We start from the raw sequence: 16,181 nt of genomic DNA, 5'->3' as shown, positions 1-16,181 counted from the left end.
GGGAATTATTGACCGTCGCAAATTGAACAGCATTTTGTGGATGGAAAAGAAACGGATCGAAGGGGGTTTTGGCATATCCACACCATTCTTGCAATATCTGAAAACTAGCCCACATCCCTACTAGATGAGATCGGTGGAGGCAAGGACGGAGCTAGGAAATCTCTGAAGGGGGCCAGGATTATTATAATTTTTTTTTAAAGTAAAGTCAAAATTTAAATTTTATTAGTTTTGGCTTTTAAATTTTAAATTTTTAAGAGGGGCTAGGAGTTTTAAGGTGGAGGAGGGCTTTGTAAACTCATTGGGTGCCTGACTTAATTTGTTTTTTGAATATGAATGAAAATCACATAAAATCATATTACAAGATAAAATCTTTAAATAAAACAAAAAAATCATAAAATATAAAGTCCAAAATACAAAACCACAAATATGTTAGACCTGGAAAGATCCCACCACTACCGAAAGGAGACAAATGTTTATCTCAGGGAAATAGCAAGTGAATTTTCTGCCAGCAAAATCTGAATTTCATTGATCTTGATGTCTCGTACACTAACATTCAGAAAATCTTGCATTAGAGCCATCAAAAGCACACAACACGAGGCCAATCACTGCTACTAATGATTCTGAAGTAAAAGCGAGCAAATGTGTGTTTGTCAAATCATTGGTCTCACAATTAAGCTAATAGCAATAAGCTACTTGCTAACACTTGACAGATTTGTTGAAAACCGTGAACCCGAGGAGGTTAATAAATAGATACTGCTTGGTGCACCATTGCATTTCAGAGAAGGCCTCTTCTTCTCTTGTAGTCACCAACCGTCAAGGTCAGTGCGTGTCTTCTCCCATCATTCTCAGGGACGCGGCATCCAACAGTTGCTTCTATCCTCTGTTTCCTAGCCATGAACCCTGCCTGAGCGCCCTGAGGTCCTCCAAACTCCTGCAGTGCAATAAGTGAGATTTCAAGCTCAAAGCTGTGCATTGTATTTGACTCAGTGCCTTGATCCACAGGAGCACTGGTATCAACCAACTTCCCAGCATCAGCTGCCGCTTCCAAGGCAGCTTCTGTAGCAGCCACACCAGCCTCTGACATCACCCCTGCTACAACTTGATTACTAGCTGCAACTGCCACTGTCTCATTTGCCTCGCTAATTTTAGTTGCAACGGGATCATCTGCTTCAGCAGGTTTTGAAACATAATAATTCCTTGACCTAGTCCATCTCCTTGAAAATGGATCATACCCAGCTTCCCCGGCTTTTAGACCTGTATTTACTGGCTTCATTTCGGATGCATTTCTAAAATTCTCAACTCTGTTCTTTCTGTTCATTTCTGCCAACCTAATAGCCTTAGCATCTTTCACCTTAGCCTGCCGAGATGCCTCCAGTTCCTCAATTCTTGCATTGATCCTCTCTACCTCTGCCTCGTCATGCTTGCTCTGCGCAATTTCCAACTCCCTCCTCAACCTGTCCTTCTCAGCAGCGACATTTAATGGTCTCGACGAGGCAGATTTTTTCTCCTGCAACATCTGCTTCACAGTGGCTGCCGAGTACACAAAAGTGTTTGATTTTCTTATGGCCTCCTTCTTTTCCAAGATATCCTGTTTGCTTGGCAACCTGCCACCACCACACTCCACCTCTCTAACCCACTGTTTATACTCTTCCTCAGTTGGTCCAGAATCTGAAACCATAGCCATCTGCCACCTGGCAGCAGAGGTGTCAGAACCCCAAGTAACATTCAAATACTTATAAGTTGATTTGTTCTCCAGCTTGTATGGCTTGTCAGGTTCAGCAGCATCAACATTCCGGACCATGCAGAGCCTGTACACAGGCCCAGACTTTGACCTACCTATCCCAACCCTCACGAAACAACCAATAATCAATTCTTCAAACCAAGGCTCCATAAACCATTTCGCAAGTTTGGTTCTCCGAATGGTAATTTCTTTTATATCTTCATAAGTTGGTCCCTTGGACCCGGGTTCCACATCCTCATCACTGTCTGCCATTCCACCATCACCTGTTGACCCTTCATCCTCACTGTGAGATCTACTTCCACTCTCACTACTGGAGCTACTCAGACTTGCTGAAGTGAAATTATTTTTCTTGACTTGTGAAAAACCCCGGCTGCCAGCGGATCCTCTAGACACATCCCTCAACTTGCGATGAGCCTCAGGATCCTGCTGCTTTAAACGTTTTGCTCTCAATTCATTCAATGCATCATCTTTAGCAGCTGCCCTGTCAGCAGACCTAGCTGATGAACGCACTCCACGAGACGATGGAAGAGGTGGAGTCTCTTTTCTAGATCGGGTTGGCTTATCATTGTCCCTTTTCAATCTAATCTTCTCAGTCAAATGCTTATCCCCTTTCTTGTCTGCTCGATCCGCCAATATCAACTCCCTGTCAAGTTCACTCATTTGAGCAAGCTTCTTTCTATCATCCTCATCTTTGTAAAGATCATCACCAATATCAGATTCATCACTACTTCCACCCCCACGATCCGAACCAACACCATCATAATCACCTTCATCCTGACTACCCTCCTCCTCATCCCTCTCGTTAGTCTCCAATCTCTTCTTCAAAGGCACTTGAGACCCTGATGGCTTCCTATTCGCATACCCGCGATCATCATCAGAATCATCATCTCTAGAATCACTTCCACCATCAGAATATGAACCCTCGCGTTTTCGCCTCCTGGAAGGCAGTATCGAATTCCTGTTTCTTCCTGATTTCCCAGTCCTTCCCGCCGCCTCAAGCAGCAAATTTTCTAAATCAGCCATTGTCCTCCCAATACACTACACAGACTTCTAGTAACACCTGAACAAGTCTCCAAGTGTTAATCCAACAAGTTAACCAATCAATTAGAGAAAAGCAAGCAGCAGAACAACATCATTTGGTTATCAAAAGAAAACCTTCTTAGCTCTCTCAATCATAAAAACGCAACCATGCAAAAAAAATCCAAGTTTTTTGCTTTTTCATAATTTTCATTCACGGGGTTATAATTTCCACTATAATATTTATTAACCCAGTAAAGAAAAAAAGACCCAAATTAATCCCACAGCTGATTGAAACCCTAAGATCATAAAAAAATCTCTTTTCTTTTTTGGTGAAACCCTAGAATTCAAACACAGCGCAAGATTAAGCAAATCCAAGTCACGAGAAGGAGGCAAGAAAGTTAAGTTGTGTAAGGGCTTGGAGAGGCGACAGAGAGAGAGTGCCTACCAGGTGAAATTTCTAAGGCAGGGTCGAGCTAAAGACTGAATCTTTGCAATCCAGATGATGCGTGGAGAGAGAAACCGAGAATAGCAGTTCGATTTTTTTGTTTATGAAATAATCAGGGTGTTTTTCTAGACTAATTTTTGGTATATATAAAATCAATCCTCTGCGTTAAAGTTAATATCAAATCACTACAAAAAGTTTAGAATATTATGATTTAGCCAACAAAAATGGATAGTGATTTATAGTTTATTTGCCTTTTGTGTTTTAAAATTATTTTTTTATGATTTTAAATTTTTTTAATATGCTAGTGTTAAAAATAAATTTTAAAAAATAATAATAAAATATTATTTTAATATATTTTCAAATAAAAAATATTTTAAAAAAATACAATCATAATCTCAAATATTATTATAACTACTTTTTTATATAAAAACAAAAGGAAACAGAGAAAAGCCTGCATCTATATATATATATATATATATATATATATATATATATATATAGAAATTAAGAGGTAGAAACAGAGCTAAAAGAGTTTTTAAAATAAAAACTTAAAAAATCATAAATGAATATATTAGTTAAATATCTAAGCATAATAGCTAGTGTCCATTGAATCAAAGATAAAATAATAAAAAGTAAAAAAATAAACAAAAAACCATTATTTGTTTCTAAAAAATTAGCGATATGAATCTTAGGGATCATCCAAAATGAAATCCTATAGAGTTTCATCTAGGCCCTCCATTTTTTTTTTTATATTTGATAAATTTAGATATTAAGCTTGTTGCTAAAATTAAACTTGATTAAGGTTGGAACTACACTACAATTTTAAATTGTAAGAAACATTTTAAAATGAAGTTAAGAACAAGATATTAACTTGCAGTTTACTTTTTAAAAAATAGCTAATAAACATTTAGATCAAATAACAATGTAAAAAGTTAAAACATCCAACAAAAAACACAGGCACATTGATTATAACTCTGTGGACCAAATCCATCATAAATTCATTTGAGTTAACGTGTATATTTGGTATTGTGGTATGATATGTTTTTTAAAAATATTTTTTATTTGAAAAGATAGTAAAATATTTTTTTATTTTTTATTTTTAACATTAACATATCAAAACTATTGAAAAACACTAAAAAAAATCAATTTAATGTTTTTTCAAACTAAACACACTTTTAAAATGCACTTAAACACAGTTCCAAACACAAAAGCAAATTATGCCAAGTATTAAAGCTAGATGTAGTAGAGATAGTAAAAATGTGATGCACTATTCATTCCCACATTTATATCGTACAAGTATTGCTAACCGTTCATTTCAATCTTCAGTTCCTAAAATGGTGGTGTTTTTCTATAGGTTGCCTGATATATGGTATTTATAGTGCCACTAGATGATTTGTCTTGTCAAAGTTGAATAATAGGCTATCGCACCTAACCATAGAAGGCATGGACCTATCTGATCTGCCACTTATACCTGAAAAGATGCACTTAGTGATATTATTACTGACCTTCTCACAATCCTATATTTCCTTCAAATTACCAAAGTACTATTGATTTTCATTTTACCCTTCTTATAAAATATTTTTAATTGCAACAAAATGGAGTAACATTATCAACACTAATGAGATTTGGGGTTCAAACTGATCATTCTCAGATTTTTCAAAAATAATTCTAACCATTTGGGTCATGTCCAAACAATTGAGCTTTTTCCAACCAATCTCAAGTTCCAACTTAAATGGCTGAAATTCCAATCCAAGATTGACACCGACCCCAATCTCTTTAGTCTTATCCTAGCATACCATTTTATGCAGTTTTTCATATACTTTTCATACACATTTTTTCTATGTGCACACAACTTTTGTTATACAGAGGAGATACCATTTTTTGTACCAATAACATTATACATCACTATCTTGGATGTATATAAATACATCCAGACACTTTGCAAAATTTGGATTTCATCCTTGGTCAAAGCTCTACTTAGCCATTGAAGACTAGGCATGATAACATACATTCACATTCTTTACCATCAAAGCTAGTCATAAAAACCAATTAAAGCCCAGTCATGCCATTCTAGACTATATAAGTTAACCATGTCATTCTGGGCCTAAACCATAGACTTTTTTGTTTCTTCATACATACATTTCTCTTTAATTTATTTTCATACACATTACGTTCATCTTAAATTTACTGACTTAAGTACCGGAGGATCCCCTATGCCAACAAGAGACTTGTTTTATAGAAAACTTTGTGGACTCGCGGTCAAGCCTAATCATACTGATAACCAAGGATTCAACTATGGAAAATTCAATTTCTTTCTGAAGTTTTTTTTTTTTACTTTATAAGTAACTTTTTAGTTATAATGTACCTTTATTGTATATCGCACTAATGAGTTAGGATATTAATTTTAGTATAAGGAAAACAAAAAAAAAACCAGAAGTAAAAATGTCATATTTAATAAGAAGGTAATGTATAAAGAAAATGCAGAAAAAGATTTGGTAGGTGTATACATGGAATAAAGACAACTGAGGCATTTAATATAGATGAAGTACCGAGAGAGTATTATGTAAAGAAATAATAATGACAGAAAATATTAATTCACGGGTGGAGCCATAAATATTAGCAAAGATTGTTTGAAGGTCTTATGAGAATATCAAGCTTCTACAATGTTTCTCACCATTGAATTATATTCTTCTAATAGAAAATGCTTAGCTTAAAATTCTTGATAAAGCTTTGTATAAAGTAAAGAAAGAACATGATGTGAGAAAATGCTATAAAGTGAGATTAGTTGTGAAGGGATTTTAATAATTAAAAAAAGGTAATTGGTTAAATATATATCTTTTCTCTTGCAGTGAAGCTAACAACAATCAAATTAGTACTAGAAATTATAGTTACAAAAGATCTGTATCTTGAATAATTAGATGTGAAGATTGCCTTTTTTTTATAAGGATTTGGAGGAAGATATACACATGAATTAATCAGAAGGATTATATATATATATATATATATATATATATATATATATATATATATATATAAAGGATAATCTAGCTTACAAACTGAAAATTACCAAGAGGTCAGCTTTCATTTAATTTATATTTTGTCTTTGTAATTGGTGGCAAATAGATTAGGTTTGGCTAAGGGTATTGCATCAGGTTAATAGTTCGATTCGACCATATCCGAGTATGGCAGTTGGATTCGAGTGCATCCAATTATAACCTTTGAATTCAGAGGGTATAATCCTTGCTCGGCGATGCGTGGTGAGTATGTCGATGAGGGACTAATGGTTGGTATGCAGGATGCATTGCTAGGCTGCTGAAGGGGACACAAAGTTTATTCGGGAAACATGTGACCAATAAACAAAAAGATTTTTGATTGGTTTGTATTTCAAATCAAATCATATGTAGAATTGAATTCAATTACACATATGATTTAAATTTAATTTATAATAATTTTGTCAGCCCCGCAAATTGCTAGTAATTTGTGTTTGCAACAGGAATTACTTCGATGGTCAAGCCATCTGGACTTAAAAATAAAAACAAGAAGAGCCTAAAAATATTTGTAGGAGAAACAATTCTTCATCAGTTTACAAGGGCCTTGGAATTGCTTATGAAAAAACTATATCTTGGCCATATTCCCTTTGTTGTTGGTGGAAAAAACATCACTTTCATCACAAACAATGAAATCCAGTGCAGCTATTCAGGAAGACGACGATGAAAATGGCGTCAATTCTTTAGTGTCTCTTTTGAATGAAAATTTGGAAAGGGGTTTGTGTTATTAAAGGTGTTTTTGTAATATTATTTTTAATGTTAATTCTAAAAAGAATTACTGTAATTATATTTTGAATTCAAATTAATATCTCAAAAGAATTTCTAACTAAAGAATTGATTTAAATCTTGGAATTGAATTCAATTCCAAAGATTCTAAATAGCCAAAAAATTCAAGCAAAAGATGAAATCTCAGAAAATGAGATTTTTATTATTAGCAAAGAATCACAGCCGAGTCCATAAAAGCTAGGACCATATTTGGTCTCTTCATCATACTCGAGACTTGGCAAACTACGGTTCTCTAGTTCTTATACGATTATATAAAGCTAGGTTACCATCGCCAATCTCTATTCATATCAATCCATCACAAGACCCTACAATAATCTTCGATCCATCAACAAATCGGGCTGTATTGTATTTCAATTGTGGCAAATCAAGCGTTATACTACTACGATAAGAGTCCTGGGGAGGCTGTCTTTTGTGCATGATTGTTGGAGGTGAAATCTAGCAAGCCTGGGAGTCGATAAAAAAGAGCGCCACAGCTTGGAGACACGCGCTGCAGATTTGGCAGGGAGTCTTGGGAACATTTCTACAAGGATGTCTTGTGCTGCCATTTTTCCCAGTGTTATGCGGCAATAAATTGTGAACTGGAGCAATGGCAACCAAGTTTTATACGTTTTCTTTGATACTTCATTATAAATAAAGGATTGTCTTGGAGGCTGGGCTTGCCAGACTCGTCTTCTTGAAGCAGACTGAAAAGTTTCTCCCCGTGGTGCTAGTAATTTGTGACGTTAAATGTCCTCTATAAAAATATATAAATAAAAAAAGGCTTGCCTCCCGACTCACAATTCTTTCTTTTGACAAATTTTTTTTGTTGGATCTCCATTTCAGCTTGTTCCTCCAGCCTGGCCTAGCATATGTTTTATTTTGGGACTTATTTTGATCATATCCAAAATGAGTTCGTACATGGCACTGTCTTTTTCCCCTGCTAAAGTCGCCTTAGCAAATATCTGATGTTATATAATAGGAATCTTGAGAGAGCACACATATCAGATAGGTGTAATGCACAAATACAATTTAATTTTGCTTTCATTACCGTGTATACAAGCGTCTGAGCCTGCACCATACAAAAAGAATAACATGGATTATGAGAAAAAGAAAAGGAAGAAAAGAAAGGAAAGGAAAAGAAAGTGGGCAAGACTGGAAAAGGTTAATCAATCAGACTATAAGGCAGGCTCGTAGTCAGTTCCATGGTGTGCTACAACAATCTAAAACCATGGTGGACAAAGAGAAATTGACCGAGAAGAAAAAGGCTGTACAAAGTTCGCATTTCTGGAGCTTTCTCATCATGCTCTACATGATTCAATCACTTGGCTCACATCTTCATGAGTCTCCAGTAAAATCTCAAGTATTTCATCGGATTCTACATGATTCGATCACTTCGGTCACAGCTTTATGAGTCTCCGGTGATATCATGTTTAATGTCAAGTGAAAGGCCTGGAGAGAAAAAAAATGTGCAACCGTTCTTTTCACTCAATAATAATAATAATAATAATAACAATAATAATAAGAAGGTTGATGCCGAGAAAGTATGGGATTTCAATATGTTGCAAGTTGCAACTATCTCTTCCCTTAATATACCCTTAAGACAACAACAAAAAAATACCACAAATCTCTCCAGCACAGGAACAAGGATAACCAGGTTGTGATTTGGGAGGCAATCAGCAATGGAATCACGTATGCTCTTGCTGTCATTGAACAGGGAGAATTTGAGAAGCATTGCACTGAAAAGAATGTGGAAGAAAAGAAGGAATGGAGCACACAAACCTTTCAGTTGATAGGAATGCAAGTACCAGTGCTGAATAAGCTTCGACAATCATCTTCTCTGCTTCTTTCTCTCCTTGTAAAACAGCTGCCTCATCGTTCTGTACAATTCAATAATATGCACATTTTGGAAAAATCAGTAACAATTTGATTTACTCAATTATTCACATGCATCCCCACATACATTTGTAAAATATAATTCCAAGACATTATGAAGGGTACTCACCCATGACACAACATTTCCTTCTCCAGCTGCATCACCTGCACCTTGGTTGGCTAGGAAGATGGAGCACAGTAGTGGAATTACATCCTTGCGACTCTCATCTTCTGACCCTTCCAAGATTGACAGAGGAACACTTGTTGCAGCGAGCCTTGATCTGCAGTCGACTTTAACCATAAGTTTTGATAGGCAATAAACATAAAACATGCTTTTTTTCTACCAGAGAACTATGAATATACAAGGAAACATATACAAGAAGCATTTCACTATGCCATGCACCAATTGCAAGAAAACAACATATGCATGAGAGAAGTGATTATTGGGCAAGTAAAACTGGCCTGTTATCCCCGTCCTTTTCTACCAAGTTCACAAGTAGGCCCAATATAGCAACAAGAAAATCCAACTCTTGATCAGTGAGATGAACATCATTCTGATTGTCAGGTTCAATGCTTGAACCGTCCTCTTGCATCTCACCAACAAGGGATATAGATGAGCTGAATGAGGGGAAGTGGCCAGCAATCAGAGTAGACATAGTCTCCAGCCCTCCACAAACAGCAATTTGTTGACAGCCAATAGGATTGTCATTTGTTAAATTCATTAGAACCTGCCAAGTAAAGATGGTAACTACAAAGGCTAAATTTAAATGTAAAAAATAAATTAAAAAAAAAAGCATATGCAGCTACCTTTTCTTACTTTGACAGCATAAAAGAAGGATGGAACATAAAAGAAAATCCTCAAAATGGTTCAGAGGAATACCTTGATAGCAGTAAGAAGACAGTCTGCCAGAAGGCTGGAATGTTCTTCATCAGGAACACTGCAATGAGAGCTTTTCTGTGAATGATATTGTTCACCATTACTTGATTTTTGTAGGCAATTTTCACCATTACTTGATTTTTGTAGCCAATTATCACCATTACTTAATTCTTCCTGACTCGGTAGCTTATATTGATACCCATTTTCAACTTCTCTGGAGTTTACCCTGCCATTATGAGTTCGAGAGATTTTCTGTTTCCCAGAGAGCAAGTCCCACTTTGAGGGCTGAAAATCATCTTCATCAAATGCATACGGATCTTGGCTATCATCTAAGAGCTCACTCCTGGCATCTTTCCTACAATTAGGTTTCTCAACAAGGCCAAATATGGTCCTTGACCCATTGCTCTCATAACTCCTCAATGTCTCGCTACATGAGCTGGACATGGAAGGATGTATTCTCATCTTCAGTTGACAAGTATTTCCAATAAATGGTGTAGTAGTTTCAGAACTGGAGGCAGAAAGCCTCAACCGGGCAATGGAATTCTGAGATACATTTAAGCTTTTCTCAGAGGAGGTCCTCGCTTCATTGCAGTTATTCAAAGAAGAACTGATGCTTATAACTCCATTGCTGTCTACTGCTAATTAAAATAAAAGATACATCATTAAAGATAGATAGAGAGAGAGAGAGAGAGAGAAGGGCGGCAGGCATACAGAAACACTACAGTGATATTAGGCTACCACATACCTCTGTAGTCATCAATTAAGACCAAATCAGAAGCATGATCACTTCTTTCAGAAAGACTACAACAGTTTCCGACACTGGAAGCAGCAGCAGAACTCTTGAGCAGATGAAGACCTAGAAATCAATGAATCAATCATCAGAACACAGATCTGATTAAAGCAATCTAGTTATAAGAACCAGAAATAGACAGAAGCAAGACAGCAGTCTTACTGGATAGAATTTTGATGACGCTTATAATGATTTTAGTAAAAAATATCCGATGCCCATGAGAATCTAAGTTCCCCCTCATTCGAAGCAAATGAGTCTGTATCATAGAAGAAAGTATTGAACATTAAAATCTAATAATTTGGCTTCAGATAGCATTTTAAGTTCTAATAACTGCGTAGAGGAAGAATAAACAGCAGAAGAATAACAGAACAAAATCACATCTCATTGCACCTGGTTATCTTTACTTAAGAATGTAGCATTTTCCATAATTTTCAAACATTTCAGAAGCAGCACCAGGCTCGACAGATGCATGTCATGTTCCTGAATGGAAGGTGAATGATGTTCTGTCCACCTCTGCAAATAAATGTGTTCAATAGTTACCATCTCCGAATAATACATATCACTAATTAGCATGTCAAAGACATGTAGGCATGAATTTATTATCAGGTATAATGACTCAATTCAGAATGAATAAATAAATAACATACCTTCCATATACAAAAGAAAATGTACTGGAAAACAAGTTAAAGTGCTACCATTGGTTTAAGATCTGCTTTAGATCTTATAAGGTGAAAGTCAAACACAAGGAAATGCATCCATGCACACCACTCATCTTTTAGTCCAGCAAAGAACAGTGATGAACTGAACTCAGGACCATACAGGATTAAGTTCCAAGATAGAAAGAAATGAACAATACAGATCAGTGGCTAAATGTGTGAACCAGATGGCTAAGTAGCAATGCTGCAAATTTATCACACATAAGTAGCATGTCAAAGACATAAGATTTCCCCCAATTGAATTCATGAACTGTGCACAGAATTTCCAGTTGCACACCGTTCCTAATTTCTCAAATGATTAGCTCAAATTAAAGTTGTTCTTCAGTTTTAAAGCAACACAGAATTTCCAGTTGCACACTGTTCCTAATTTCTCAAATGATTAACTAAAATTAAAGTTGTTCTTCAGTTTTAAAGCAACAAGGTGTCTTGATTTTTATAGCTCGCTATTGTATTCAATAACACATAGAAAAAACAATCATACAAGCTCGCACCTTCATAACAGAGTGACAATTCATGATGACCTCAAAGACAGCATCAAGTCCTCCAAGCTCACGTAACTTCTCCTTAAAGTTGCCCCCTGTCTTCCTTACCATGCCAGATGTATCTGAATGAAAGTGACACACACAGAAGTAAATAAGCAATCAGAAAGGAGGAAAACCAAGAGAGAAATGTGTGTGCAAGCATGCATGGTCATGCATGCAAGATTTTATTGCTTATGAAAAGACATGCACAAAGCATGTAATCCAACAAATGAAAATTCATGACAAGACATTGCATGAAGAATGATTTGCAATCTCCATGTTCCATAACCAAAAAAAAAATCATAAATTTTAATAGAAAACATGCATATAGGATAAGGAAGTTCAAGAAGTTTGTAATAAACAGCTATATGCAAAATGTAACCCTAGGTCATTTTTAACTCGAGTAATTAATAAATATTCAAAGACAAAACTTCATCAGATGTAATCCTACAAAAATAGACAAGTGAAACTTGCAAAAAAAAAAAAAAAAAACAGAGAGGACAAAAAAATGATTTAAGAGATATTGTCCATTACACAATGGTGTAAGTTTGATCTACCTCAACAAGATAAGTCAGAAGACAGAAGCAGTCAAAAACAAAAGCAAAAGGGAGAATAAAAGCACTTGCATCAACAATATTGACTTTATAATAATTGGTATCCAGTAATGTATTCATTGTCCTAATCAACAAAACTACTATTCATCCTATGATAAGAATAAACCATATGTAACAGATATGAAAAGGTAACAGTTCCTGATAGATAGAGTTCATTGGTATGACATCTAGAATACCTTCAAAGGATATCTTAGATAAACAAGCTTTCTCCATGGATAACAATGCAATCCATTTTGGAGACAATTCTGGCCTCTCCATTCTATTATCATCACCGCAATGTGACTTCATTTCCTTGCAATTAACAAGAATTTCTTGAACTTTGGCAGCAATGGCAGTAGAGGTAGAATCTGCCAGCTTACTTGTATCTCGTAAGATGTCAGACTCCTTGCGTAATGATAAAAGCTTACTGCCTATATTTCGAGCCTTATCTTCAGTAGCAGTGGAAATGATGGGTTTTAACAATTTAATAAGAAAATGAATGGAAGTTGGTGACTCTAAAACATGTTCATCTTGACCCTGAAACAGTGAAATTAAAGCTGTCAAAACCATTCTGATGAGGGACAAGATACATGGAAAAAATGAATTCCAGCCTAGAGAATCAAAAAAAAAAAGACAAACAAGAAATAACTGGCTAAGAACACCAGCATATGATTTGAGAACATTACAACTTTCAAACAAAGAAACCGAAGATTATACTTTTACAAGCATAGAACTCCATATGAATATTTTATTATATAAGTTAAAGGTTGTACTTGCTATTTTATGGTCTCTCAAAATAACTAATGCCAGTCATTGCCTTCCATCCATGTCTAAACAACTAAAGACAGTACCTTATCTAACAACTAAGAAGGAGGTAATGCTGCATTCCCAGTTGCTTTTGTATAGATTTCAGAGGCCCTTTTTTTCAGGTTTTCAACAAAGTACGTACATGGACAAGAGAGTGTGGAAAAATGGTAGAAAACATAAAACTTACATCACTAGTCAAAACATAGAAGAGTGCAGCAGCAGCCAGATTGCTAGTTGAATCATCCAAGCTGAGGCTCAAAATAGCATCAATTATTGTCTTGGCCATCCTGAAAGCACAAAACTTTAGAATTTCAACATGCACCAGAAATAAGACATATAACTTGATGTCAGCAAGATGAAAATAGTGTCCTCAATACAAGATAGCAGACCAACAAAGAAATCATTTTGAGTGCATAAATCGAAACATCTAACAAGACAACCCCACATGTTGTATTTCATTCACCAATTGGAATAAAAAGTGACAAGAATTCATAACTTTCACTTCTCAGAAGTTCTTGGTACTTTTGGATATGCATGCTGTATTCCGGAATTCATTAAACATAAATTCCCGAAAAACTCAACAATTTAATTATAAAATCTTCCAATCATTCCTTAATTAGATACTTCCAAGCTTAAACAGAGAAACCATAAACCGTTACAAAATTTAACAAATGACATCCCTTTTGTAAGATTCAAAATCTATGGTAAGCAAAATATTAAATTCAAAATCCAAATAATGATCTCCTCAGCAAACAACCCATTTCTTTAATTTCAAAACTTGAAACAGCCGTCCACAAAAAAAAAAAAAAAAAAACAGCACACTCTTCAAGAAGCCATCAAGAAAAATACGAATTCCAAAACCCAACAAGAATTTCTATAAAACCACCCTTAAAACTACAATGCAAAAGTTCAAAATCAGAACTCTTTGAAATGCCAATACCCTCTCCCCATCAAATACATTCCAAAAAAATCCACCGTTTCTAAAACAATAACCCCTAAATTCAATCTTTCTAAATTCAAATCCACCCTTTTATCTAAATTCAAAAACTTACAAAATCCCCAAAACTTCCATACTTTCAATTCCAAGAACATCCCAGAGACTAACCTTCAAAAAGTCAAAATTCAACACCAAATCCAAAAACATCCCCCAAATTTCAAACACGAAATAACTCCAAAATCAATCTTTAAACATCAAAAAACTAAAAACCCCAAACAAATTTTAAAAAACAAAACAAAACCCGCATACCCTTGAGTCCTCAAAAGCCGTCTCTGTTGTTGAGTCCCACAAACTCTTAACAAAGACAACAAACTAGCTCTCTTAATCCTTAAAGGCTGTCCTTTCTTTAACCCATCAAGTGAAAAGTTAACCTCATCAACATGCTCCATCATTTCCCCAAACTCTTGCGCCTCCATCAACGTCGTCGAACTAGTCAAGGCATTTGAATTCCCAATCTTTCCACTATTGGGTCTCTCAGATTTTGACTTACTATGCCTTGCCTTCTTCGATTTCCTTGGAACGACACCGCTTGGGATGGGATTTTCGTCGAAACTGTAGGGATCGGGATCGAGAGAATAAGAGGTGGATTCTTGAGATGAGAAAGGGAAGCTACTGCTGAAGAAATCTTGATTGGATGGGCTTTCTTGAGATTCACTGAAGGAGTAATTATGGTCAGACACGGTGCCGTCTCCCCCTCGGTTTCGCCGACCGTACGTTCTAACGAACATGTTTTTTTCGAAATTTCGTTTGTTTCGCTCAGGAGAAGCAATGAACAAGAAGAAAAAGAAGCGAGGAGGGCCGATTAAGTAAAAAAGAGGGAAAGATGAGGGCTTTTAGGAAAGAAAGAAGAAATTTGAAATTCTCTCTTTTGAGGTGGGGAGAGGGGTGGGTTTAGACACTCAGATGTTTTTTATTGAATTTTAATTTATTTTTTATTAAAATTTGAAATATTTTTATTTAGAATTAATTTTTTTTTAGTGTTTTTGAATTATTTTAATGTATTAATGTTAAAAATTAATTTTAAAAAACAAAAATATATTATTTTAATACATTTTCGAGCAAAAAATACTTTAAAAATAATTATTATTACACTCTCAAATACTCATAAAAAAATAAAGGGTCTTTAGTTTAATTTTTATGGATTTTTTTTCTTTTTAGGTTTATGAGATTCAATGCTACCAAATATAGGTTATTTTAGGTGTTTAATGGGGTGGGAAAGTCATTAAAAGATATGATTGACAATGATAGTAGAGTTTTAAATTTTGTTTATATATCAGAAGTTGTTTGGAAAGAAAGGTTTTGATAACAATAAAGCACTCTGTTTACATAAATATTTGTTTTTATTATAATTTTAAAACTTGATTTTTATATTTTAAAATGAATTTATTATTAAATTTATCTTAATGTTTTATTTTAATTATGACTATGGTCTTGTTTGGTATTGCATTCAAATCGTACTTTTAGAGAAAAAATATTTTTAAATTAATATTTTGTGTTATTTGATAGTTTTAATGTGCTAATGTCAAAAATAAATTTTAAAAGATAAAAAACTATTATTTTTATGTATTTTCAAACAAAAAATACTTTGAAATCCAATATTTATCACACTTTCAAATAGACAATATATCTCTTCTCTAACAATCTCATAAATGCACCCCAAATATTAGTTAAGAAAAATTAATAAATTATCTTTAATACTAATTGTAAAGTATAAACATAAAAAAATCAAAGAATTTAGCAAATTTCTTTGAGTTTCAAGTTAATTTCTTGAATTTGTGTTGTTGTTATTTATATATCGTCATACAGTGTAAAATTACAATAAAATTTTATATTCATAATAAGACATAAATTATTTTTATATTATGTATTCATTATAAATATTACTTTATAATTACAAAAAAATACATTTTAGCCTCAAAGCTAATATTTCACTAAGTTTTTTTTAAGATATCACATCAATATAGATAATATATATTTAAGATTATATGTG

The 16,181-nt window shown here is 34.5% G+C and overlaps 2 protein-coding genes across 2 annotated transcripts; both read right to left on the bottom strand.

Annotated features, from left to right (window-relative positions):
* Nucleotides 1–303: 303 nt before the first annotated feature.
* LOC133699676 (protein RTF1 homolog) lies at nucleotides 304–3,350 on the bottom strand. Its single transcript, XM_062123039.1, has 2 exons — nucleotides 3,207–3,350; nucleotides 304–2,801 (listed from the first exon to the last, which is right to left on the bottom strand). Exon 2 carries the CDS (start codon nucleotides 2,762–2,764, stop codon nucleotides 776–778), a length of 1,989 nt encoding a protein of 662 aa, XP_061979023.1. The 5' UTR covers nucleotides 2,765–2,801; nucleotides 3,207–3,350; the 3' UTR covers nucleotides 304–775.
* Nucleotides 3,351–8,024: 4,674 nt separating this feature from the next.
* Nucleotides 8,025–15,049, bottom strand: LOC133699730 (wings apart-like protein 1). Its single transcript, XM_062123126.1, has 13 exons — nucleotides 14,441–15,049; nucleotides 13,382–13,481; nucleotides 12,585–12,924; nucleotides 11,765–11,877; nucleotides 10,948–11,070; nucleotides 10,720–10,813; nucleotides 10,513–10,623; nucleotides 9,771–10,405; nucleotides 9,353–9,618; nucleotides 9,021–9,171; nucleotides 8,798–8,895; nucleotides 8,637–8,718; nucleotides 8,025–8,467 (listed from the first exon to the last, which is right to left on the bottom strand). The coding sequence occupies exons 1-13, from the start codon at nucleotides 14,917–14,919 to the stop codon at nucleotides 8,384–8,386; spliced, it is 2,676 nt and encodes an 891-aa protein (XP_061979110.1). The 5' UTR covers nucleotides 14,920–15,049; the 3' UTR covers nucleotides 8,025–8,383.
* Nucleotides 15,050–16,181: the final 1,132 nt, after the last annotated feature.

This window comes from Populus nigra, chromosome 7 (genome assembly GCF_951802175.1).
Source record: "Populus nigra chromosome 7, ddPopNigr1.1, whole genome shotgun sequence".
NCBI lineage: Eukaryota > Viridiplantae > Streptophyta > Magnoliopsida > Malpighiales > Salicaceae > Populus > Populus nigra.
Note: the sequence above shows the minus strand (reverse complement) of the source record. Positions and strands in the feature narration are given on the sequence as shown.

Bases quoted from the DNA above. Each gene is read 5' to 3' on its own strand.
- LOC133699676 (XM_062123039.1), bottom strand. From the start codon at position 2,764: ATGGCTGATTTAGAAAATTTGCTGCTTGAGGCGGCGGGAAGGACTGGG.
- LOC133699730 (XM_062123126.1), bottom strand. From the start codon at position 14,919: ATGTTCGTTAGAACGTACGGTCGGCGAAACCGAGGGGGAGACGGCACC. The intron at 13,482-14,440 runs GTATGCGGGTTT...TTGTGCTTTCAG, and splicing joins CGGCTTTTGAGGACTCAAGG to GATGGCCAAGACAATAATTG. The intron at 8,719-8,797 runs GTTTGTGTGCTC...GTTCAATGACAG, and splicing joins GCATTCCTATCAACTGAAAG to CAAGAGCATACGTGATTCCA.